The 22,312-nt window shown below is 66.8% G+C and overlaps 4 protein-coding genes across 6 annotated transcripts; 1 reads left to right on the forward strand and 3 right to left on the reverse strand.

Moving 5' to 3' along the window:
* The first annotated feature begins 2,787 nt into the window (after positions 1-2,787).
* Positions 2,788-11,129, forward strand: ATXN7L3 (ataxin 7 like 3). Its single transcript, XM_042787430.1, has 13 exons — positions 2,788-3,053; positions 4,859-4,976; positions 5,094-5,226; positions 5,751-5,922; positions 6,437-6,534; positions 6,768-6,790; positions 6,885-6,930; positions 7,230-7,261; positions 7,399-7,467; positions 7,841-7,884; positions 8,030-8,101; positions 8,457-8,590; positions 8,933-11,129. Exons 2-13 carry the CDS (start codon positions 4,926-4,928, stop codon positions 9,079-9,081), a joined length of 1,023 nt encoding a protein of 340 aa, XP_042643364.1. The 5' UTR covers positions 2,788-3,053; positions 4,859-4,925; the 3' UTR covers positions 9,082-11,129.
* A 228-nt stretch (positions 11,130-11,357) lies between these two features.
* Positions 11,358-14,320, reverse strand: TMUB2 (transmembrane and ubiquitin like domain containing 2). Of its 2 annotated transcripts, none has more exons than XM_042787431.1 (4): positions 14,269-14,320; positions 13,318-13,398; positions 12,414-13,161; positions 11,358-12,027 (listed from the first exon to the last, which is right to left on the reverse strand). In XM_042787431.1, exons 3-4 carry the CDS (start codon positions 12,941-12,943, stop codon positions 11,661-11,663), a joined length of 897 nt encoding a protein of 298 aa, XP_042643365.1. In that variant the 5' UTR covers positions 12,944-13,161; positions 13,318-13,398; positions 14,269-14,320; the 3' UTR covers positions 11,358-11,660. The 2 variants fall into 2 exon arrangements, with proteins under 2 accessions (XP_042643365.1, XP_042643366.1); XM_042787432.1 differs by having other exon boundaries at positions 13,335-13,398; positions 14,269-14,314.
* An 806-nt stretch (positions 14,321-15,126) lies between these two features.
* ASB16 (ankyrin repeat and SOCS box containing 16) lies at positions 15,127-20,642 on the reverse strand. 2 transcript variants are annotated; one of them, XM_042787393.1, is made up of 5 exons: positions 20,033-20,419; positions 19,366-19,633; positions 15,825-16,317; positions 15,628-15,741; positions 15,264-15,530 (listed from the first exon to the last, which is right to left on the reverse strand). In XM_042787393.1, exons 1-5 carry the CDS (start codon positions 20,340-20,342, stop codon positions 15,345-15,347), a joined length of 1,371 nt encoding a protein of 456 aa, XP_042643327.1. In that variant the 5' UTR covers positions 20,343-20,419; the 3' UTR covers positions 15,264-15,344. The 2 variants fall into 2 exon arrangements, with proteins under 2 accessions (XP_042643328.1, XP_042643327.1); XM_042787394.1 differs by having other exon boundaries at positions 15,127-15,530; positions 15,628-16,317; positions 20,033-20,642.
* A 100-nt stretch (positions 20,643-20,742) lies between these two features.
* Positions 20,743-22,279, reverse strand: HROB (homologous recombination factor with OB-fold). The gene is made up of 5 exons (XM_042787419.1): positions 22,160-22,279; positions 21,992-22,077; positions 21,673-21,780; positions 21,307-21,499; positions 20,743-21,099 (listed from the first exon to the last, which is right to left on the reverse strand). The coding sequence occupies exons 1-5, from the start codon at positions 22,227-22,229 to the stop codon at positions 21,026-21,028; spliced, it is 531 nt and encodes a 176-aa protein (XP_042643353.1). The 5' UTR covers positions 22,230-22,279; the 3' UTR covers positions 20,743-21,025.
* Between the last annotated feature and the right edge of the window lie 33 nt (positions 22,280-22,312).

The following is a 22,312-nucleotide window of genomic DNA, read 5'->3' on the forward strand; positions in this document are numbered from 1 at the left end:
CCGGGGGCCGTGGCTTCCCCACCCACACCCCCCCCACCCCACCCGAGGTCCCGGCTGCTCAGCGTGACCAATGTGGGGGGGGGGGCGTGGGGGTGCTGCCGGAGCACCCCTCTGTGTTGTCGGTGGTTGTTGTGCCGTTGTATTTTATTTTATTCTTTTTTTTTTGTTGTTGTTGTTGTTGTTTTGTTTTGGTTTTTTTTTTTCTTTTTATAAAACAAGAAAGATTCATCTTTTATTTTTTCTTCCTCCCCCCCCCCCCCCCCCCCTTTTCCCCTCCATCTCCGGTGAAGCTGCTCCTCTCCCTTTGCCCCAAACCCTTGGGGGGTGGGGGGGGGACCAGCTCTCCCCTCATCCCAGTTACCCCCAGTTTGCCCCCCCACCCCACCCCCAGCCATGCTGTAAATATTGGTGCGGTTTGGGTTTATTTTTTGGGGGGGTGTGGGGGTGTGCGTCAATGCTCCCCCTCTCCCTGGGAAGGGGGGATGGGGCTGCGGGGACTGGGGGGGGGGGGGGGGGTGGGGCCTGGCAGCTCCTGTCTGGGCTCCCCCCCCCCCCCTTTTTTTTTTAAGCAGACACAAGCACCAGCAATCCCACGGCACCTCCCGGCAGGGTTCGTGTGCCCCCCCCCACCCCACGTGTGTGTGTGTCCCCCAAAAAACGCCTGGTGCGATTGGGGCTGCCCCCCCCCCCCCCCAGACCCCCACCCTATTTTCAGGGGGGTGGGGGGGGGGGGGAGGCACAATGTTTGTCCCTTTTGGTCCCCCCCTGTCCTGTCCCCGGAGAGGAGCTGGGCTGAGGGACAGGATTTGGGGGGCCCCAGGGAAGGGATTGGGGGGGCACCTGCCCCCCCCCCCCCCCAACTCCCCAGCAGGGGCCTGGAGGCTGGGGGGCTTTTTTTTCCTGTGTGCTTTAATTTAGCAATTTTTCTCTGCTTTTCACCCAAATCTCAGCTCATTGGGTGTCGGGGGGGGGGGGGGCAGGCAGAAAGAGGGGGGGCCAAGCTGCAAGTTTGGGGTTTTTTCTGGCTGTGACACCCCCCCCCCCCCGGGTTTGTTGCTCTTAGCACCCCAAAACCTTTGAGTCACCCCAAAAACACACCCAGGGGCCCCCTCAATGCCAGGGGGTATGACACCCCCTATCACAACCTCTTGCCTCAAATTGGGCTGAAAAAACATCATTTTGGGGGAATTGGCCCTAACCCCAGTGGGGGGGGGTGAACCCAGGTGCCCCTGCACGGACAATCCCCCCGTGTCCCCCCCTGGGACCGGGGCCCCCAAGAGAACCCGGCCGGTGTGTTGTTCCCCTCCCTCCTCACCCCCCCGTGTCCGTCTGTCTGTCCCTCTGTCTCCTCCTCTACCCCCCACTGCCTCCATTTGGGATTTTCCATTAATTTTCTTCCCAATTTTTAATCCCCCCCCCCCCCCATCCCCTAAGGGGAAACCCATCCCTTTTTCTGCTGAATGTACCCAGCACCATCGTGTTTTAGTGGATGTGTTTTTAGTACAAAAAAAAGGCAAAAAAAAAAAAAACAACCTTTTTTTTTTCTTTTTTCTGTTTAAAAAAAAAAATAATAAAAAAAATAATAATAAAAATGAAAAATTCTTACAGCGCTGACAATTGGGGGAAAAGGCGTTTGCGCTGCAAGAGAATTGAACCTGAGTGCATTTTGGCACTGCCACAAAAACCCGGGATCCTTTAGATGGAAGTTCTTGTGAATTACATTAAAAAAAAAAAAACAAAAAAAACAAAAAAAAAATCATCTTTTTTTTCTAATATTTAAAGAGTGTTTTTGTAGGTTTAAAAAAAAGACAAAAAAAAAATTAAAAAAAAAAATAATAATCCCAACTTGGAATTTGTACGGCTGAGCGGGACGCGGGGGCCTCGCATCTGCGGTTTCCCGGTTTGCTTGGGTTTCGTTTTTTTGTTTTTGTTTTTGTTTTTTTTTTTGAGGTTTTTTTTGTTTTGTTTTGTTTTTGTTTTTTGTTTTTTTTTTGTATAATAAAGTGAAAAATAATGTTTCTGTTCTCATGTCATTACTATAAAAAAATAAAACTTTAGGAAAAAAAACAAGTGTGAGGAGTGTTTTTCCTCCCTCCCCCCGATTGTGGATTTGGGGGATCTGTGGGGATCACGGGGATCACTCGGGGGGGACCCACGGGGGTGTGTGTGATCCCTCGGGGCCATTTTGGGGGGCCTGCGTGGAGATGGGGAGGGGGGAAATCCACGGGGGTTCATAGGGATTGCTGGTGGAGAGTGGGTGGGGGTCATTCGTGGCGGGGGGGGATCTTTTGGGATCGCGGGTGGGGGGGGGTCTGTGGTGATGAGGATTAGGGGGGGGTCTTCATTGGAATCAGTATCGGGGAGGGGGGGGCACGGGGGTCACCAGAGGTGGTCTGTACGGGTAGGAGGGGATCCACAGGGATCGGGGGATCCTTGGGAAGGGGGGGTCCGTAGGGCCGGGGGGTCCGTGGGGTCTCTGTGGAGGAACCCGGGGGTGGGGGGGGGGGAAGCCCCGAGGCGCCCGCAGGGAGGCCCCCAAGCCCCGCCCCCTCCATGGCCCCGCCCCTCTTAGCCGCTCCCCCTTTAAGCCACACCCCCCCCTCCTCCCCCCCCCCACCGCCCTCCGACAAGGTCCCGGCCCCGCGCGGCGGCGGCGCCGACGGCCGCTCCCCTCCCATTGGCCGCGCCCCTCACGGCGCCTCCCCATTGGCGGCGGGTGCGGGGGGGGGGGCGGGCCTTGTGCGCGCCGGGTGCGGCGCCCCGCCCCTCCCGGTCCCCCCCCGCCGCCGCCGCCGCCGCCGCCGCCGGGCGGAGGGAGCGCCAGGCCCAGGCCCGCCCGCTCCCGCGCACCGCTCCGGCCCCGGCCCCGGGAGGGCGGGCGGCGCTGCCGCCGAGCATGGCGAGCCGCCGCCGAGCCCCGCGACGGACCGGCGGGGGACGCTGACCTCCCCCTCCCTCCCCCCCCCCCCCCCCCCAATCCCCCGCCTTTCCACACACGCCCCCCCCCCCCGCCCTCCCTCTCCCCCACCGGCCCCGACGGGCCCACCGCGCCGGTGAGTGACCGACCCACCCACCCACCCACCCACCCGCAGCTTCCGCTCCCGGCGCCCCGCCCCGCCGCGGGGCCCTGCGGCACCGGAGCGGGGACCGGTCACCCCGCTCCGGAGGACCCCAGGCCCCCCCCCCCCCCCCCCCCCCCAAGGGTCCCCGGGGCCTCCCCGCCCCGCCTGTGCGCCCCCCCCCCCCCCGTCCTAAAAGACCCCCGTGACCTCCCCCTCCCTTTTCTGCCCCCCCGCGGCCCCCCACACCCTTTCTGGGGACCTCGCAGGCCCTGGGACCCCCCCCCCCCCCCCCTTCCCCCTCGCTTGCTCTCCAGCTGCGCCCCCCCCCCCCCCCCCCAAATCCCCAGCCTGATGCAGCAGCGGCTCCTTCAGGGGTTTCCAAGCCGTGTGCCCCCCCCCCCCCCCCTCCAAACTGGCATCACCCCGGGGCGGGGGGGGGGAGGAGGAGGAGGGGGGGGCAGGCAGGGTGTAGCTCCCCCCTCTTTCGCCCCAAAGCTGGGTGCAGCCCCCCCCCCCCCCCCCAAAAAAAAACTGGGTCCCTGCATCCCTTTTGTTTGGCTCCTCCGGACCTTGCCCGCTGGCCTGCCTGCAGCTTGGGCGGGGGGGGGGAGGTTTGGGGTGGGTAACACCGGACCCCAACCCCCCATATCCCCCCCCCCCCCGGCCTCTGCCTGCACCACACCAGCTTCTTAACCCGGGGGGGGGGGTCCCGTGGGGCGGGGCGGGGGGGGCACAGGTCTGAGCCGATGCCAGCCGGTGTTTCCTCTTTCTGTGGCGGAGGGAAGAAATCCCCGGCTCAGGCCCGGAAATGGGTGTTGGGGTGTGGGAAAGGGGGGGGGGGGGCACCCCCCACCCACACCCCCCCCAAATCCTGGTGGTTGGGTCAGAACCACCCCCCCCGCTCCGTGGCAACGTTGGGGGGGGGGGATGTCAACCACTGGTCAGCGCCGGCCGTTGGTGGGTGCTGGTAGCAGTGCTGGTGGGGGTGTCTTGGCGTGAGTTTGGGGCCCCCCCCCTCTTTTAACCTGCTGTTGGAGGGGGATCTGGGGTGTCCTCTGAGGGGGGGGGACACACACACACGCACACAGTGGTCCCTGTCCCTGCCTTGTGTTCCCCCCCCCTCCATCAGCTTCGAGGGAGGGTGATGCAGCAAAACCCACCACCCCTCTGGGGGGAGGAGGGGGGCAGCTTTGAGGTGCACGAGGGGGGGCGCCCCAAATCCCCTGTGCCCACCTGCAATCCAAAAACAATTTTGGGGGTGGGGGGCCTGACGCCTTGGTGATGGCCGGGCATATGTGGATAAAAAAGCCCCTCCCACCCCAGCTGGCCCTGGGGGGAGGGATGGGGGGGAAGTGGGGGTGTCAGTGGGGTACAGGGGATGTCCCCCCCCCCCATGACAGCCGGGGGGAGGGGGGGGGGCTTTTTTATCCAAACAAAAAGTATGGGGAGCGGCTGTGCTTCAAGTTGGTGGGGGCCAGACAGCGGGTACGAATCCAGGACCCTTCCCCATCTTCCTTTCCTCATGGGGAGGGGGTCAATGCTAGGCTGGGGGACCCCCTGTGCCCCCCCCACCCCCCCCTCCTCATACCTGGGGGGTTTACCTCTGCCTTTCGGGGCTCGGTGACACCCCACAAGTCTCGGTGCCTGCCCTTTCCCCAGGGCATGAGCTGGGGTTTTGGCTGGGGGGGGGGATGCAGGAGGTGGCGGGGGGGGGGGGTGTGGGGGGGGTGTGTGTCTGCTGGCTGCAGGTGAGGTGCCAGCGTGGCCCCTGCCCATTTCCCCCCCCCCCCCCTCAGCGAGACCCCCCCCCCGCGTGTCCTGTGCTATGAGCGTTCGGCGTGACTTCTCCGCGAGCAGTTGCAAATGAAAATGGAGGATATGTCTTTGTCTGGCCTGGATAACAGCAAACTGGAGGTGAGCAGCCCCAGGGCTGGCTGTCCGTCCACTCTGGGCTGTCCGGCTGTCCCCATACCTCTAACAGCCCCCCTCTCCTTTCCCCCCCCCTACCCCGGCCCCCCCCCCCCCCTCCAGGCCATCGCGCATGAGATCTACACGGACCTGGTGGAAGATGCCTGCCTGGGCCTCTGCTTCGAAGTGCACCGGGCGGTCAAGTGCGGCTACTTCTTCCTGGACGACACGGACCCCGACAGCATGAAGGATTTCGGTGAGCGCCCCGCAGCTCCCCGGGGACGCTGGCAACGGGGACAGGGCGAGCGGCACGCTCCCGGTGCCACCGGGAGAGGCTTGGGGGGGGGGGGGGGGGGGGGGGGGGCGGGGATCGGTCCCCCCACGCGTGAGGATTTTGGGTACAAGCGGCACCGAGGAGGATTAAAGATCCAAAGCGTCCTCCTAGTGCTGCAGGGATGTGACCAAGCCTGTCCCAGAGGAGCCATTTTGTAAATCCCAAACCCCAGAAATTTTGCCCCAAGGTGCGGTGCTCTGCCCTGGGGGGGGGGGGGCACGGCTGGGTTGGGGAGGGGGGAAAGACACCCCCCCACACAGCGTGGCTGCGCTTGCTGCTGGATTCAGGCCCCTGAAGCCAAACGGAGGGTTTGGGAAGGGACCAGTGGCCCAAGGGAGAGTCACAAACACACACACACCCCCCCCCCAGAGCAAAGCGCCGGAGCTGGGGGGGCACGGGGTGGTTTTGGGAGGGGAGCGGGGGCTGACGGCGTGTGCCTCCCGCAGAGATCGTGGACCAGCCCGGCGTGGACATCTTCGGGCAGGTCTACAACCAGTGGAAGAACAAGGAGTGCGTGTGCCCCAACTGCAGCCGCAGCATCGCCGCCTCCCGCTTTGCCCCCCACCTGGAGAAGTGCCTGGGCATGGGCCGCAACAGCAGCCGCATCGCCAACCGGAGGTCAGCGTGTGTGTGTGTGTGTGTCTCCCCCCAAAAAAAAGCCGAGCGGGGGGGACGCCTGTGGTTCCCCCCTTGCGTGGGGAAACTGAGGCACGAGGAGGGACTGAGGGTGTGTGAGTGCGGGGAGAGGAGGGGGAGAGTGTGGAGGTTTTGGGCACCCCCGTCGCGATGTTGGGATGGAAACTGGGCATCCAGGCTCTCCCCTCTCCTTGCTTTTCATTTTGGGGGTGCGCATCCTTGACACCCCCCCCAATCTTGGAGTCCCACTTTCCTGCTCTAACCCGCGTTGCTTCCTTCCTTCCTTCCTGGAAAAACAAATCGGGAATCCTGGCTCTGTCCCTTGGTGGCTCCTGGGGAGCCCTGTCTTGGTTCTGGGGTGGGCATGGCAGGGCTGGTGGGGTGCAGGGTGGATCCTGGGGTGCTGGGGAGGGTGGGGGAAGGGGTAGGAGGGATCCGGGGGTGCCGGGGAGGATCCCGGCTGTGGGTCCCCGACCTTCCTCCCCTCCTCGCGCAGGATCGCGAGCAGCAACAACATGAACAAGTCAGAGAGCGACCAGGAGGACAACGACGACATCAACGACAACGACTGGTCCTACGGCTCCGAGAAAAAAGGTTTGGGGGGGACACGGGGGGCACGTGGGGGGGGACACGTCCCGGCTGCCCCCGTGGCCCTTGAACCCCGGTCCTGGGCACGCATGCCGGGGGTGAGAGCAGCTGAGTGGGGGGGGTCCCCGACTGCCCCACCCCGTCCTGGGGTGGGGGGCGGAGGGTGGGCTGGTGGCGGCTGCTGGGGCTAAATCCACCAGAAATGGTAAAGTTTGTCCCCTCTCTGCCTCTCCCCGTAGCAAAGAAGAGGAAATCGGATAAGGTGAGGGGGCTGGGGGGGGGGTGGGGGTGGGGGGCACGGGGGGGTGTGTGGGGGGGCACTGTGCACCCCTCAACGCCCCCGCTCTCCCTTGCAGAACCCCAACTCGCCCCGCAGGTCCAAGTCCCTGAAACATAAAAATGGTGAGGGGGCGGGGCTTGGGGGGGCGGGGCTTGGGGCGCGGGGCTTTGTGGGCGGGGCTTTGGCGCGCCAGAGGGGGTTGGCGCATCGTTGTGGGGCGGGGCGTCCGCGTCGGGGGCGGAGCTTAGGGAGTGGCAGCCGGGATTGGGCTGTGGTGGGGGCGGGGCTTGCGCGCGGGGGGGCGGGGCTTGCGCAGAGGCTGAGCTCTCCCTGGGTGGCGCTGGTGGCAGCGTGTGGGGGGGGGACACACACCGGGGGGGGGACAGGGACACCCCCCCCGTCACCCCCTCCTCTCTTTTAGGCGAGATCGGAGGGAACCCCGATCCCTTCAAGGTGAGCCATGGGGTGGGGGGGGGGGGGGGCAGCCAGCACCCGGTTCCTTTTCTGTCCCCTGGGATGGTCCTGTCCCCCCCCACCACTGACCCCCCCCAACCATCTCTGTGTGTCGTGTGTGTGTGTGTCCCCCCCAGTACAGCAACTCGGCAGGAATCAACTATGAGACGCTGGGCCCCGAGGAGCTGCGGACGCTGCTCACCACGGTGCGTGGGGCCCATCAGCGCCGCGGGGGGGGGCGGGAGGCACCGGTGGGGGCAGAAGCCCTGTCCCCACTCAGATGGGGCACGTGGGGACCGGGACTCCTGGGGTGTCTCCCAGTTCAGCTCCGTCCTGGTGGGGCTGGCTGCCAGGTTGGGGATGGGGACGGGGACGTACATTTTTCCCCTGTACCCTGCTGGGCAGCAGGTCCTGATCACGGGGGAGGTGGTGGGTGCTCTGTCTGGGGGGGAGGACAGGACAGCACCGGGAGATTGGGGGGGGGGGATCCCTCAGGGCCATCATGGTGGAGCGCAGCCGGGGGCAGCGGGGGCTGCGTGGCTGCTTCTCTGCCCACTCACCCGTCCCTTCTCTCCCCAGCAATGCGGGGTCATCTCCGAGCACACCAAGAAGATGTGCACCAGGTGAGAGGGTCCTGGGCTTTCCCTGCTCGGTGTCATGCTGGGGCGGGGGGGGGCTTTGGGTGGGGTCCCCAGGGGAGCTGAGGAGGTGGGGGGGGGGGGCCCCCACAGCAAAACGCCTGACTCAGCCCCGTGTCCCCTCCATCAGGTCCCTGCGGTGTCCCCAGCACACGGATGAGCAGCGGAGATCGGTCCGGGTTTACCTCCTCGGTCCTTCCGCGTAAGTGACCACACACACGGGGTCCTAAAAGGTCCTGGGGTCCAAAAAGGTCCTGGGGGGCCACCGTCCTGGTGTGGGGACAGGGACAGGGCTCCGCTGCCCAGTGCAGATGAGACTGGGGGGGGGCTGCACAGGGCACCCAGGTCCCGAGTGAGCCACGGGGACAAGGAGGGTTTGGGGGGGCTGGGGTGGGGATATGGAACCCAGCCGGGTGCTGGGGAGCTGGATCGAGCCCTTGGCATCTCCCTCGCATCGAGGGGAGGCTCTGTGTGTGTGTCCCCCATCCCTCCCAGGGCCTGGGGACCCCCGTAACGCCTGTGCCCCCCCCCCCCCCCCCCATAACGCCTGTGCCCAGGTCCCTGCCCGAGGCGGAGAGCAGCGTGGAGAACGACAGCTTCGAGGTGGCGGAGAGCCAGGCCATCATGAGCCGGCTGCAGTGGGACGGCTCCTCCGACATCTCGCCCTCCGACTCGGCCTCCTCGAAAGCCAGTGAGTGCTTGGAGGGGGGGTGGGGGGGGGCGCAAATCCCAAATCCTGCAGCACAGACCCCTCTGTGGGGGCAAAGCTTGGGCGATCCTGGCCCCTCCCTAGCACAAGAGGGGACGGACAGACCCCGAAGCCACCTCGAAGAGTCCCTGTAGCACCTACTGGGACATCTTGTCACCCACCCTCCCGGGGTGAGGGCGGCGTTTTGGGGGGGTCCATTTTTCCTGGGTATGGATTGGTGATGGGGGGGATCCTCACTGATTTTGGGGGGGGGGGGGGGGCGTTTCTTTTGGCTCAGCTGTTCCCCAACACCCCCATCTCCTCCCTTTCTCCCCCCTCCCCCAGGTACAAACAACTCTGAGTCCCGCAAGACCAAGAAGAAGAAGCCCCACTTGGGGCTGGTGAGCGGCGCCCCGGGGCTCGGCTCCAGCAAGAAGAAGAAGCCCAAACCCCCCGCGCCCCACACCCCCAGCATCTACGACGACATCAACTGAGCGCAGCGGAGCTGTTGGGGGGGGGCGGGACGGACAGACGGACAGACACGGGCCAGGGCAGCCCCTCCCGCCCCGCCGGGGACAGCCCCGCGTTTCGGACACAAAGCGGGTACCTGGGGGGTGAAGGAGGGAGGACTTGGCCATTGCTGGGGGCGGGGGGGGGGCTGCTGGATTTGGGAGCCCCCATTAAGTTGCCCCCCTTCCTCCCCGGTGCCTCTATTTATTCTGTGACGTATTTTTTTTTTTTTTTTTTGTACGGGGAGGGGTTCCTGTCAGGGCTCTGAGGGGGCATCTCGCTCAGAGATGGGGGTACAACCCCACCCCACCCCCCTTCCCTTCCAAAAGCCAGCAGTGCCCCCTCCCACGCTCGCCCCTCCGGAGCACCCTTACCCCAGCGGGGTGGGGGGCAGCTAGGTGATGGGAGGGGGGTGCAGATCCCTCCTGCCCCCAGGGATTTTGGGGGGGGGGGCAGTCCCTGGCCTGGGGCTGCTCCCCTTCTCCATGTCCCGGGCCAGCGCTCGCTGGTCGGGCTGGCTCAGGATGGGGGTGGGGGGAGCATGTTGGGAAGGGGCTTTTTCCTGCTCCAAGGCAACAAGTGGGGACCCCCATGCACCCCAAATCTGCTGTAAATGGCTGGATTTGGCTGCTGGGGGTGTTTGGGGCCTGCACAGGGCTTGCCGAGGCCCTGGGCGGGGGGGGGGGCAGGTCTGCATGCTGCATCCTTTGTGTTTGGGGGGGGGGGGGGGGGCACAGCAGGGACTCCATCCCCAACTTGGGGGGTGGGGGGGAGAGCTGCTGTGCCCTTTGCTGCTCTGAACTGGCCTCTGTGTGGGGAGGGAGGACTCCAACATGCCGGGGACATCCCGTGTTTCACACCCCCCCCCAACCCCCCCCCCCCCAAATCTCATATCCCCAGGCTGGTGGCCTCAGGGCAGTTCTGTGTCCCTGTCCCCACATGCCTGGGGACCTGCTGCTGCAGTCAAGGGGGGGGGAGCCTTTGGGACCCCCCCAAAAGCTCCAACTGGTGTTTGCACCCCCATGGACTCCGGTTCTTGGCTTGGGGGGGGGGGGGGGGAGCTGGGACAGGCACCCCGCTGTGCGGGCCTGGGGACACCACATCCCCCCATACCTCCCCCCCTGCTTTGGCTGTTTTCTAGTGCAGGGGTTGTGTTGGGGATGGGGTTCGTTCACCCCCCTCCATTGTACCCCCCCCCCCAACAGCTGTCTGACACCCCAAATTTGGCTGTATGTCCCTGGGGGGGGGGGGGGGGGGGAAGGCAGGGGACACCCCAGTCTCGGGGCGGGGTGGCTGGTCCTTTTGGTGGGTCTTGCAAATTATGGTGCTCTCGACTCTGGATTCATTATTGTTTTAAAACTGCTGCTAAAGGCTAGTGCCGTGGCAGGACCCGGGGTGGTGTTGGGGGGGGGGGTCCCCACAGAGCCCTGGGCACCCCAAACTGCCGGGGGGGGGGGGCCCCAGCTGCGTGGGGACCCCCGCACAGTCCCTCCTCACTGCAGTCAGCTGTAGCTCCCAGCCGAGCTTTGGGGCTGGGAGCTGGCGGGGGGGGGACACGACCTGGCCACCGGAGCACGCCGAGCTGGCCTTCGCGCGCCCCGGGGCCCAAAAACGGGGGTTTGGGCACCCAAAAACACAGAGGGAACCTCCCTGGGCTCCCCCCCCCCCCAACTGCCTGAGGAAGACACAGTGACTGGGGGGGGGGGGGGGGCAACACACACACACACACAGGCTGAGCCCCTTCAGCTGCAGGAGAGGCGCTGCAATTTGGGGTCCAAGATGTGTAACGGGGCTGGGGGGGGGGCTTCGATTGTGCCCCGGTGCGTCCCCCCCACCCCTCCCCAGGTCCGTGTGTTCCCCCCCCGCCCCCCACGGCAGAGCCGGTGGCCGCCCAGAGCCCTCCCGGGCTTGAGACTTGTATTTTCGCGCACGTACTCCATCCCGTACGGGTAGTTGAGCCGTTGTAAGGTCTGTGTGTCCCATTAGTGGGTTGTGGCTGCCCCTGTAAATAAAACTGCATCTCAACTTGGTATCTGTGCGGTGCCGGCGCCTCGCTTAATTAACGTGATTAACCCTTCTCATCGCCCCGCCTGGCTCCCACCACTCCATTTACCAAAACCTACTTCTGGGGCTGTCGTTTTTTGTTTTTTTTTTTTTTTCTTTTTTTAAGCACCAAAAGCCTGGGGAGGGCAGCAGGGTGGTGAGCCAGCTGCGGTTCCGCCGACAGCAGCCCCTCAGGCAGGAAGGCGAGCGCTCGGGCTGACGTGACACCTTTTATTTGCTTTAAAAAAGTCTCCCGAGAGGAAGCCGCAGCCCGTTCCGGTGCTCGTACCCCGCTGCGCCCAGATCCTGCCCCAGAGACGGCTCCTCTCCGGAGCGCGGGGCCAGGAGGGGAGGAGGACAGTGCCTGGGGCGGGGAGCAAAACCCCTTTTGGGGGGATAAAGTCCAGCACGGAGCCTGGGAAAGGCCACGCCAAGCTCCTGACGTGCTGGCTCCGGTCACCGTTAACGCCGCGGCCCCACGGGGACGCGACAGCGGCCGCGGCACCTCCCGCTCGTGTCCCTACTGTCCGTACAGCCCAAACATCAGGAAGCTGAACAGGACGGTGACACCGATCAGAGAGACGGTGGCCGGGGCGGTGAAGAGCTGCCGGTAGTTGATGCGGAAATACCAGACGACCGCCAGCACCACCATGACGGTGGGAACCATCAAGTTCCCCGCGTCCAGGGGAGGGAGGCCGCCGGCGTCGGGGGGGACGGCAGCGGCGTCGCCGGCGTCGGGCAGGGTGGCGGCGGCCCCGCGGGAGCGGTGGCAGTGGATGACGCAGTTGTCCGTGATGCGGAGCGAGCGCAGCGTCCGGCCCTGGTCCTGCAGCAGCTGCCCCCGGTAGATGAACTTCATCTGGTTCTCCTGGCCCGGGAAGTATTTGCTGCGGGAGGAGGGAAGAGTGTTGGAAACGGGGCTCACGGGTGCCCCTAAAGCGACCTGGGGCTGGGGGAAACACCACACCCCCCCCCATTGTAAAAACCCCGTGAGGGTCCTGGCTCGGAGGAGGGGGCAGCAACGGCACCGCCCCCCACGCACCGTCTCATCTTTGAAGCTTGTTATTTGAAAATCGGCACCTCCTCGATATTTTTGGAGGGATCCCTCAGCAAAGCGAGGACAGATCAAAACCCTCCCCGGGCCTCAGGCAGAACAGTGGAGGGGGGGGTGTGCTATTTGTACGTGGGTGGGGGGGCACAAGAGCTGAGGGGAGGGGCGGGGGGGGTGCCAGGCAGCGCTCCCTTGGGTCCCCCCCTCTCCCTCAGCACTCACCTCTTGAGCACCCCCACCGTGTCCTCAGGCCGCGCCACAGCCACCTCCTCCGTGTCGTTGAGGAATTTGAGCCGGATTTTGATGAAGCCGGAGCAGAGGTCGCTCCCCCCCGGGGCGGGTGGCCCCCCCTGGCTACCCAGGGCACTGGGCTCGGTGGCCGAGGTCCTTTTGGGCAAGCTCCGGATGTCCAGCAGCCGCTCCAGAGCGGGGTCGGGGGGACCGCTGCTGTCCCCCTGCTCCACCGCCGGCCCCGATGCTGCTCCCCCTTCCTCTTCTGTTTTCTCCTCTGGGTTTTCGGGGACCCCGGGGGGCTCCGGGGCTTCGGCCGCTCCCGCCGTCCCCACGTTGCCGAGCCGGATGACGGCCGCGTCCCCCGCCGCCACGATCGTTCCCAAAAGCTGGTTGCTGCTGTCAGCGACGTAGGTGGACAGCCACGCCAGGACCAGAGCCAGGACCAGCACCACGACGCCGGCCACCACCGTCACCTCGTCCCCCACCCCTCGGATGAAGGTGGCAGCGGGGGGGTCCATCTCCGGAGCGGGCTGGATTCCCACCCCCCCTCAGCCCGGCAGCTTGTTTTGTGCCTCAACACCCCCCCACACACACGCTCCACGCAGCCCCCCACTCCCCCCCCGTGTCAGGCACAAACCAGCCCTGTGGCAGCGGCGGCGGGGACCCCCCCGGGGCTGCTTCGTCCTCACGTTCGGCCTTAAAATAAATCCCGCTGCTGCTCCCGCTGCACGAAGAGCTGGAGGGAAGAGAGATTTCTTTCCAAGCAGGCGCTTCCTCTTTGCTACCGAGATACTAAACCAGCAAAAGCCCGTGGGACAGTCCCGAGGGGTGGGCAAGGAAGGCGACAGCACCTCGGCGGCGGCGGGACGGCTTGTCAGGAGGCAGAACTTACGGCTCAGGGGTAGTTACCTCGTCCCCGCTGGCAGGAGGGCGATGCTCTCGCTTCCCACGCGCCAATTCGGGAGCGCAGCGCCTGGAACGACAACCCGAGCTGGAATGGGCCAGGGCGGGACGGAGCCGCGGGCTCAGCGGGGGCTGGCGGAGGGTCCCTGAAGCCCCTCGGGGTCCCGGAGCCCGTTAACGGGGGTCAAAACCTTCCCGGTTCCCTCCGCGGCTGCCCCGGGGGAGCGGCACAGCCCGGCGGGGGTGGGACAAGACCCAGCTGGGGAGAGTTAAACCCCCTGGGGGGGGGGGTGGGGGGGTGCGGGGGGGGCTTTATCTGGGCTGGGGGACGGGGGGGGGGGGGGGGGCAGCCCTGGCAGGCCCGGGGCTGTACAGGGGTCCCGCGGGGTCCCTGACAGGCCCCGGGGAGGGGGGCCCGGGGAGACCCAGGGGGGGTCCCTGACAGGCCCGGGGAGACCCAGGGGGGGTCCCTGACAGGCCCGGGGAGACCCAGGGGGGGGTCCCTGACAGGCCCGGGGGAGGGGGGCCCGGGGAGACCCAGGGGGGGTCCCTGACAGGCCCAGGGAGACCCAGGGGGGGTCCCTGACAGGCCCGGGGAGACCCAGGGGGGGGTCCCTGACAGGCCCGGGGGAGGGGGGCCCGGGGAGACCCAGGGGGGGTCCCTGACAGGCCCGGGGGAGGGATAGGGGGGTCCGGTAAGGCCCAGGGGGTCCTGGGGGGTCCGTGACGGCCCCGAGGGGGGGGCCCGGGAGGTCTCGGTGAGGCCCGGGGGGTCCCTGACAGCCCCGAGGGGGGGGGTCTCGTTGAGGCTCAGGGGAGCCCGGGGGGGTCTCTGACAGGCCCGGGGCGGGGGGCACGGGGGATCCCTGACACCCCGGGGGGGGCCCAGTGAGCCCCAAGTGTCCCGGGGGGGGGGGGGGGGCTCCCCGCCCGCACTCACCGCGTCCCGCCGCCGCCCGCGCGCCGGAAGCGCCACGTCACAGCGCCAGCGCCGCGGGGGGAGAGGGGCGGGGCTAAAGGCGCGCGCGCCACGCGTCACGGCCGCGCAGACAAGCCCCGCCCACTGGGCGTGGCCATGGGGGGAGGGCGGTGGCGGCGGAGGGGCGGGGCGGGCCGTGCGGGCCACGCCTCCAGGCTGGAGCGGAAGTGGGCGTGGCGTCTGGGCGGATGGGGCGCCCGGCGGGCGTGGCCACAGCCAGCACGGCGTGGGGGCGGGGCGCCGGGTGCCTCGGGGGTACCCGGTGCCTGACCCCGCCCCTCCCCGTGCTGACTCCGCCCCCGGGCGTGCCTGACTCCGCTTCCTGGGCTGACTCCGCCCCCGGGTCGGGCTGACTCCGCCCCCTGGCCCGTTTGACCCCGCCCCCCCGGGCTGACTCCGCCCTCGGTCCTGGCTGACCCCGGGGCTCGCCTGACCCCGCCCCGGCGTCTGTCTGTCCCCTCCCCGGGTCTGTCTGTCCCTTCCGGCGTCTGTCTGACCCCGCCCCGGCGTCTGTCTGTCCCCTCCCCGGGTCTGTCTGTCCCCGCCCCGGGTCTGTCTGTCCCCTCCCCGGGTCTGTCTGTCCCCTCCCCGGGTCTGTCTGTCCCCTCCGGCGTCTGTCTGTCCCCTCCCCGGGTCTGTCTGTCCCCTCCGGGGTCTGTCTGTCCCCTCCCCGGGTCTGTCTGTCCCCTCCGGCGTCTGTCTGTCCCCTCCCCGGGTCTGTCTGTCCCCTCCCCGGGTCTGTCTGTCCCCTCCGGGGTCTGTCTGTCCCCTCCGGCGTCGTCTGTCCCCGCCCCGGGTCTGTCTGTCCCCTCCGGGGTCTGTCTGTCCCCTCCCCGGGTCTGTCTGTCCCCTCCGTCCCCGCAGACACCTCGAGAGCCGCCTCTGCCACCTCTTTTATTCACACCAGGACACTTGGGGAGGGAGGGGGGGACACACACACACATGGGAGACAGACACAGCGCTGCTGGCCCCCTCCTCGCCTCCCTCCCACGCGGTTTGGGGGTGTGTGTGTGTGTGGGGCGGGGGGGGGCCCCCGTTCAGGAGATGAGCCCCTCGAGGGGCAGCTGGAGGTAGCGGCGCAGGGCGGGTGGCAGGGGCAGCTTGGGGACAGCGGCGTGGCAGCGGGGCCCCAGGTGCCGCCGGACGGCGCAGCGGGCGAGGTGCTGCAGGCGGCGAGGTCGTCCCGCCATGCGCGCCGCCGAGGCGTAGAAATCCCGGTGCTCCTGGGGTTGGGGGGGACACACAGACGCGTGGGGGGGAGCGAGGTGGGGTTTGGGGACACCCCCGGGGGCGCACCCCACCGCACTCCTTTCCCCTTACCTCCCACAGCTCCGGGGGCACGGCCCCCACCCAGCTCTCGGCCGGGGGGATGCGGTCGTAGGCGTTGAGCACCATTTCCAGCGCCGGCGGGTGCCGGCAGCAGAACTTGAGCATCTGCCACCAGAGATGTCACCACGGGGGACACCCCCCACGCACACGCACCCCTGAACCCCCCAGCCAAGCCCCAAATCGCCCACCTTGGGGTGAACGGGGCCGGCGCCGTGGTCGAGGAGGAGGGCGATGGTTTCCTCGGGGCGCTGGTGCCGGTATTCCTCGACGGCGTGGAGGGCGCAGTCCATGGGGGTGTACCCGGCGCAGTTGGGGACGGTCACCTCGGCCCCGTGGCGCAGCAGCAGCCGCACCAGCCGGGGCTGCCCGTTGCCGCAAGCGTGGTGCAGCGGCGTGTGGTCCTTCCGACCGGCGGCCCCGGGGTCGGCGCCGGCTTCCAGCAGCCGTTCGGCCACCCGGTGATAGCGGCCGGCGTCCTCGGGGCGCTCGGCGGCGGCGCAGGCGGCGTTCAGGGGGGTCTCGCCCTGGCGGGTGCGGCGCGAGGGGTCGGCGCCGTGGCGCAGGTACAGCTCCACGTGGGCCACCAGCCCCCGCCGCGACGCCACGTGCAGGGCCGTCGCCTGGCGGTCCCGCGTCCCCAAATTCACCCGCGCCCCGTGCGCCAGCAGCAGCTCCGCACACCTGGGGGGGGGGGGGGGGGGAGGGATGGACACACGGGACGGGGGACACGACACAGATGGGACACATGACGCACACATGTGGGTGAGCTGAGGTTGGGGGACATCCCCACCTCCACCCCGACCCCTGCGACCCCCCCCCAAGACCCCTGAGACCCCATGGGACACCCCTGAAAACCTCTGTGATCCCCCCTGAGACCCCCCCCAAGCTCCCTGAGACCCCATGGGACACCCCTGAAACCTCTGTGATCCCCCCCGAGACTCCTGAGACCCCCCCAAGCTCCCTGAGACCCCACTGGACACCCCTGAAACACCTGTGATCCCCCCTGAGACTCCTGAGACCCCCCCAAGCTCCCTGAGACCCCACAGGACACCCCTGAAACCTCTGTGATCCCCCCCGAGACTCCTGAGACCCCCCCAAGCTCCCTGAGACCCCACTGGACACCCCTGAAACACCTGTGATCCCCCCCGAGACTCCTGAGACCCCCCCCGAGACCCCATGGGACACCCCTGAAACCTCTGTGATCCCCCCCGAGACTCCTGAGACCCCCCCAAGCTCCCTGAGACCCCATGGGACACCCCTGAAACCTCTGTGATTCCCCCCGAGACTCCTGAGACCCCCCCAAGCTCCCTGAGACCCCATGGGACACCCCTGAAAACCTCTGTGATCCCCCCTGAGACCCCCCCAAGCTCCCTGAGACCCCATGGGACACCCCTGAAACCTCTGTGATCCCCCCCGAGACTCCTGAGACCCTCCCGAGCCCCCTGAGACCCCATGGGACACCCCTGAAAACCTCTGTGATCCCCCCTGAGACCCCCCCAAGCTCCCTGAGACCCCATGGGACACCCCTGAAACCTCTGTGATCCCCCCCGAGACTCCTGAGACCCTCCCGAGCCCCCTGAGACCCCATGGGACACCCCTGAAACACCTGTGATCCCCCCCGAGACTCCTGAGACCCTCCCGAGCCCCCTGAGACCCCATGGGACACCCCTGAAACCTCTGTGATCCCCCCTGAGACTCCTGAGACCCCCCAAGCTCCCTGAGACCCCATGGGACACCGCTGAAACACCTGTGATCCCCCCCGAGACTCCTGAGACCCCCCCCTGAGACCCCATGGGACACCCCTGAAACCTCTGTGATCCCCCCTGAGACTCCTGAGACCCCCCAAGCTCCCTGAGACCCCATGGGACACCGCTGAAACACCTGTGATCCCCCCCGAGACTCCTGAGACCCTCCCGAGCCCCCTGAGACCCCACAGGACACCCCTGAAACCTCTGTGATCCCCCCCGAGACTCCTGAGACCCCCCCAAGCTCCCTGAGACCCCACTGGACACCCCTGAAACACCTGTGATCCCCCCCGAGACTCCTGAGACCCCCCAAGCTCCCTGAGACCCCATGGGACACCCCTGAAACACCTGTGATCCCCCCCGAGACTCCTGAGACCCTCCCGAGCCCCCTGAGACCCCATGGGACACCCCTGAAACCTCTGTGATCCCCCCCGAGACTCCTGAGACCCCCCCCTGAGACCCCATGGGACACCCCTGAAACCCCTGTGATCCCCACTATGACTACCCTGAGGCCCTTGGGACCCCCCAGGATCCTGTGGGACCCCCCCAAGACCCCTGGGACCCCCCTGAGACTTCTGAGACTCCCCTGAGACCCCATGGGACACACCTGAACCCCTGAGACACACACACCCCCCCCCGCGATCTCTGGGACCCCCCCCCGAGACCCCGTGGGACCCCCACTGAGACTCCTGAGACTACCTTGAGACCCTTGGGACCCCCCAAGACCCCATGGGACCCACCCCGAGACTCCTGAGACCCTGTCCAAGACCCCTGAGGCTCCGCTGAGACCTCCTGGGACCCCCCTGAAACTCCAGGGATCTCCCCCAAGACCCCATGGGACCCCTCCTGAGATTTCTGAGACCCTTGGGACCCCCCTGAGACCCCATGGAACCCCCCCTGAGACTCCTGGGACCCCCTGAGACCCCGTGGGATCCCCCCCAGGGCCACCCCCTTGGGACCCGGGTGCTGCAGCGTGGGGTCGGGAACAGTGGGTCCCCCCAGGGAGTACTGGAGGGGCGGGGCTTGGAGTCAGGGGCGGGGCTCCGACGTAGGGGGCGGGGCAAGCTGTCTCGGTGGGATGTTTAGAAGCAATGGGTGTGGGTTGGGTGGGGGGTGGAGCCTAGCATGCAGATGAGGGTGTCTGGGTGGGCGGGGCTAAGGGTGCAGGTGGGGCTTTGTGGGCAGGTGGGTGTTGGCATGTACGGGAGGCTGTGGGAGGGGCTTATTTGGGGGTGGGGCTTGGCATACCCCTGAATATGGTCAAGTGGGTGGAGCCTGGCATGCTGATAGAGTGGGTGGAGCCTGGCATGCAAATGAGCACATCAAGGGCCAGGGCCTGCTGGGCCGTGTTGGCTGGAGCCTGGAGGGGGCATGGCTTAAAGGGTGTGGCCTCACATGCAAATGAAGGGCGTGGCAGGGCATAGGGCAGGCTGTCACGCACATTGGAGGGGTGTGGCTTCAGGGGGTGTGGCTTTGCATGCAAATGAAGGGCGTGGCAAGGGCTGAGCATACAGCAGGCTGTCAGGCGCAGTGGGAGGGTGTGGCTTCAAGGGTGTGGCCTCACATGCAAATGAAGGGCGTAGTGGGGGCAGGGTATATGGCAGGCTCTGGGGCATGGTGGAGGGGTGTGGCTTCACATGTAAATGAAGGGCATGGCAGGGCATAGGGCAGGCTGTCAGGCATATTGGAGGGGTGTGGCTTTGCATGCAAATGAGGGGTGTGTTGGGGGCGGGCCCGATGGCAGGCTCTTGGGCGTGGTTGAGGGGGTGTGGCTTCAAGGGTGTGGCCTCCCATGCAAATGAAGGGCATGTCAGGGCATAGGGCAGGCTGTCAGGCATATTGGAGGGGTGTGGCTTTGCATGCAAATGAGGGGTGTGTTGGGGGCGGGCCAGATGGCAGGCTCTTGGGCGTGGTCGAGGGGGTGTGGCTTCAAGGGCGTGGTCACACATGCAAAGGAGGGGCGTGCCGGGGGGGCGGGGCGTACGGCAGGCTGTCGGGCGAGGTGCAGAGGTGCAGCGGGGCCGAGCCCTCGGCGCTCAGCACATTGGGGTCGGCCCCGAAGGCCAGGAGCAGGCGGGCGCAGTCGGGGCGGGGGGCGGCCGCGCTGTCGTGCAGGGGGGCCTGGCCCCCCACCACCGCGTCCACCTCGGCCCCCCGCAGCAGCAGGTGCCGGGCGCAGTCGCCGTAGCCCCGGGCGGCCGCGATGCGCAGCGCCGAGGTCTGCTGCCGCCGGGGGCTCAGCACCCACAGCCCTGCCGGATTGGGGGGGGGGGGGGGGAAGCAGGTGTCACTCCACGCCTGCCCACTCACCTCTAACCCAACACCGGACACCCCCCCCCCCCCCCCCGAAATCCCAGGGGGCTGCTTCTGAACCCCAACATCCACCCAACCTCCACTCCCACCTAGGAAAAGCCCTTGGGGTGAGTTGGGGGGTGGGGGGTGGGAGCAAATCCAGGATTTCCCCCCCTCAACCTTTCCCTGGGCATCATCCCACCACCCCCAAATTAGAACAGTGACCCCTCCTCCCCCCCACCCCCGAGGAGCCGCATCCTCACCCATCACTCCTCACCCTGGCTTCCCTCAGCCCCCCCCTCCTCCCCATTATTTTACAAGGAGCATCCCCCCCCCCCCACCTCCCAACCCCCCCGTACCCTGCTCGGGGGACCACACCAGCTCCTCGCTGACCGTCTCCATGATCAGATTTGCGGTGGCCTCATCCTTAAAGATGCTCTTGACGCGCAGGAGGTCGCCGGTGTACAGGGCGTTGTGGACGGCGGGGTCCCGGCAGTACTGGGGCCGCCGGGGGGGGGTCAGGGGGGGCCGGGGGCTGGCCGGTAGGAACCTTCTGGTGGCCGATTCCCGAGCCAGGGCTCGGCGGCGATCCTCCTGCTCCAACAGCTCCCGCTGGAGCCGCAGCGAGCGCAGGGCAGAAGAGGTGAAAGCGAAGGTTTCCTGGGCCATGGGCACCCCGGGGAGGGCAGGGAGAGGCTGGGGGGGGGGCACAGCGAGCTGCCTCCTGCGCCTGGGTGGGGGGTTATAAATAAGGCTGCGCCCCACGAAGAAAGGAAGCCCGAGCCAGGCTGCCCTATAAATAACTCCCCCAGGGTTGTAAACAGAGTCACGTTGTTGTCGTGGGGCTGCCAGGGAGTTTAACCTGTTGGTGGGTGCGAGATGGGGACAGTCCCGGGGAGGTGGGGGGGGGGGGATTGGGCTGGGATCTGGGTTCCCACCAACCCCGCAAGGCACCTCACACCCCACGGAGGGGGGAAGAGGGAGAGAGGACACCCCACCCCAACAGAAGAAGGGTTTGGGGTGCTGCAGCTCGGCAGAGAGGATGGTGACACGTAAACAGAGAGGGCAATGCAGGGACAGAACAGCCCTTTAATGCGGGTTTGGGAGCAGAGGGGGGCTGACCCCCTGTGGGGACAGGTGCTGAGGCCGTGTCCATCCACACCCCACACCCCACACCCCCCCAAGCTCTTGGCTCCAGAACAAACACAACAGATGAACAGAGAAAGGAGCAGGCGACCGGCCGGCGCTTCACCTGCTTGCTTGGCATCCTCGCTGAGCCACGGTACAGCCTGGGCCGGGCCAGCAGTAACCACCTCCCCGGCCCCACAGCCGTGCCACAGCCCCCCCCGAGGTCAGCAGCAGTCAGCTTGGGCCGGAGAGGAGAAGAAATCCTCAGGCAGCTCCCCCAGGATCCCGTCCAGGTCATCTGCACGGGCACAGGGAAGACGAAATGCCTGAGTTTTACATGTGTGTAGAGAAGGAATCGACTCCACGTACAGTGGGACAAGACCCCCCCCCACCCCCGCCCACCACCATTTGGCATTACCGGGGAGGGGAGACCCTGCCCAACCCCAGGACCTGTTTTCCGCAGGACATCGAGCTTTTCCTGCCCACCCAAGCGGGTCCAACTCACCCATGTCGCCGCCGTCACCTCCCGCCGGCTCTTCTCGCCCGGGCCCGGGGCTCTGCGGGTGCAGGGGGAAGCCCCCCCGAGACTGTTCTGTGCCGTGGCTGCCCCTCCTCAATCGTCCCCAGTCCCCAGGGGCAGGGACACCCTGGGGGGTGTGTGTGAGGTGGCCTGGGAGTAGCTCTGCCTGCGCAGGGACCTGCAAAACCCAGCAGAAATGAATAGCTGGGGGCCCAGGGGAGGATTCATATCCCTCCCAAGCTTCCCCCCTTATTGCTCTCCAGGCACCCCACAGCCCAGACACCCCCCCCCTTGGGGGGGTCCCCAGCATCCCTGTCCCTGCAGGGCCAGCAGCACTGTGCCCTCCCTCACCTCCCGCTGCGAGAAGCTGCCCTCGGGCTCCGGCGGGTAGATCTTGAGCAGGTTGTTGGGGGTAACGTTGAGGTAGTGGTTGCGGTGGGACGGGGAGAAGACGCCCACCTGCGAGGACAGGGGGGGGTAGGTCAGGGCCAGAGCTCCAGTTTCTGCCTGTGCCACCGGCCGCAGCGCGGGGAGGAGCAGGAGGAGCCCCCCCCCATGGCCTGTGTCCCCCCGCCAGGATGCGAGCCCGGCAGTGGGGCAGCAGCACCTGGGGCAGAAACAAGCCCCCGACGCTTCGCTGCTGCCGCAAATCTGCCTCCGCGTCTCCTACCTGCTTCAGGAGCAGCACCGAGCCCGGCCTGAGCTCGCTTTGTCTCTCTTCCAGCAGCAGACGATGCACCGTGCCCTGCATCTCTCCTGCGGACGAGGAGGGGGACCCGTTAGCCACTGGGAGCGACGGCCAGGAGCTCCAGCCCAACTGGGCACGGCCACCGCTCACCAGTCGGATCCCTGAATACGGCACCAGCGTCAACGTTGGTCCTGCTCAGGCTCTTGATCATTACAGCCATGCTGGGGACCTTGTTCTTCGGGAGCTGCTTCAAGGCTGCCTGCACACCAAGACCCCTCGTCACACCGCTGTCCCCAAGGGCCA

Source organism: Tyto alba, unplaced genomic scaffold (assembly GCF_018691265.1).
Source record: "Tyto alba isolate M040663 unplaced genomic scaffold, T.alba_DEE_v4.0 Super-Scaffold_12, whole genome shotgun sequence".
Classification (NCBI taxonomy): Eukaryota; Metazoa; Chordata; class Aves; order Strigiformes; family Tytonidae; genus Tyto; species Tyto alba.

Excerpts from the sequence above, each read along its gene's own strand:
- TMUB2 (XM_042787431.1), bottom strand. The coding sequence starts at position 12,943 with ATGGACCCCCCCGCTGCCACCTTCATCCGAGGGGTGGGGGACGAGGTG. Across the intron at positions 12,028-12,413 it reads ACGGTGGGGGTGCTCAAGAG|CAAATACTTCCCGGGCCAGG; the intron begins GTGAGTGCTGAG and ends CTCCTCCCGCAG.
- HROB (XM_042787419.1), bottom strand. The coding sequence starts at position 22,229 with ATGGCTGTAATGATCAAGAGCCTGAGCAGGACCAACGTTGACGCTGGT. Across the intron at positions 22,078-22,159 it reads CGTATTCAGGGATCCGACTG|GAGAGATGCAGGGCACGGTG; the intron begins GTGAGCGGTGGC and ends CCTCGTCCGCAG. Across the intron at positions 21,100-21,306 it reads AGGTGACGGCGGCGACATGG|ATGACCTGGACGGGATCCTG; the intron begins GTGAGTTGGACC and ends GTGCCCGTGCAG.
- ATXN7L3 (XM_042787430.1), top strand. The coding sequence starts at position 4,926 with ATGAAAATGGAGGATATGTCTTTGTCTGGCCTGGATAACAGCAAACTG. Across the intron at positions 7,468-7,840 it reads TGCGGACGCTGCTCACCACG|CAATGCGGGGTCATCTCCGA; the intron begins GTGCGTGGGGCC and ends TTCTCTCCCCAG. Across the intron at positions 8,102-8,456 it reads TACCTCCTCGGTCCTTCCGC|GTCCCTGCCCGAGGCGGAGA; the intron begins GTAAGTGACCAC and ends GCCTGTGCCCAG.
- ASB16 (XM_042787394.1), bottom strand. The coding sequence starts at position 20,342 with ATGGCCCAGGAAACCTTCGCTTTCACCTCTTCTGCCCTGCGCTCGCTG. Across the intron at positions 19,634-20,032 it reads GGTGTGGTCCCCCGAGCAGG|GGCTGTGGGTGCTGAGCCCC; the intron begins GTACGGGGGGGT and ends CCAATCCGGCAG. Across the intron at positions 16,318-19,365 it reads ACCTCGCCCGACAGCCTGCC|GTGTGCGGAGCTGCTGCTGG; the intron begins GTACGCCCCGCC and ends CCCCCCCCCCAG.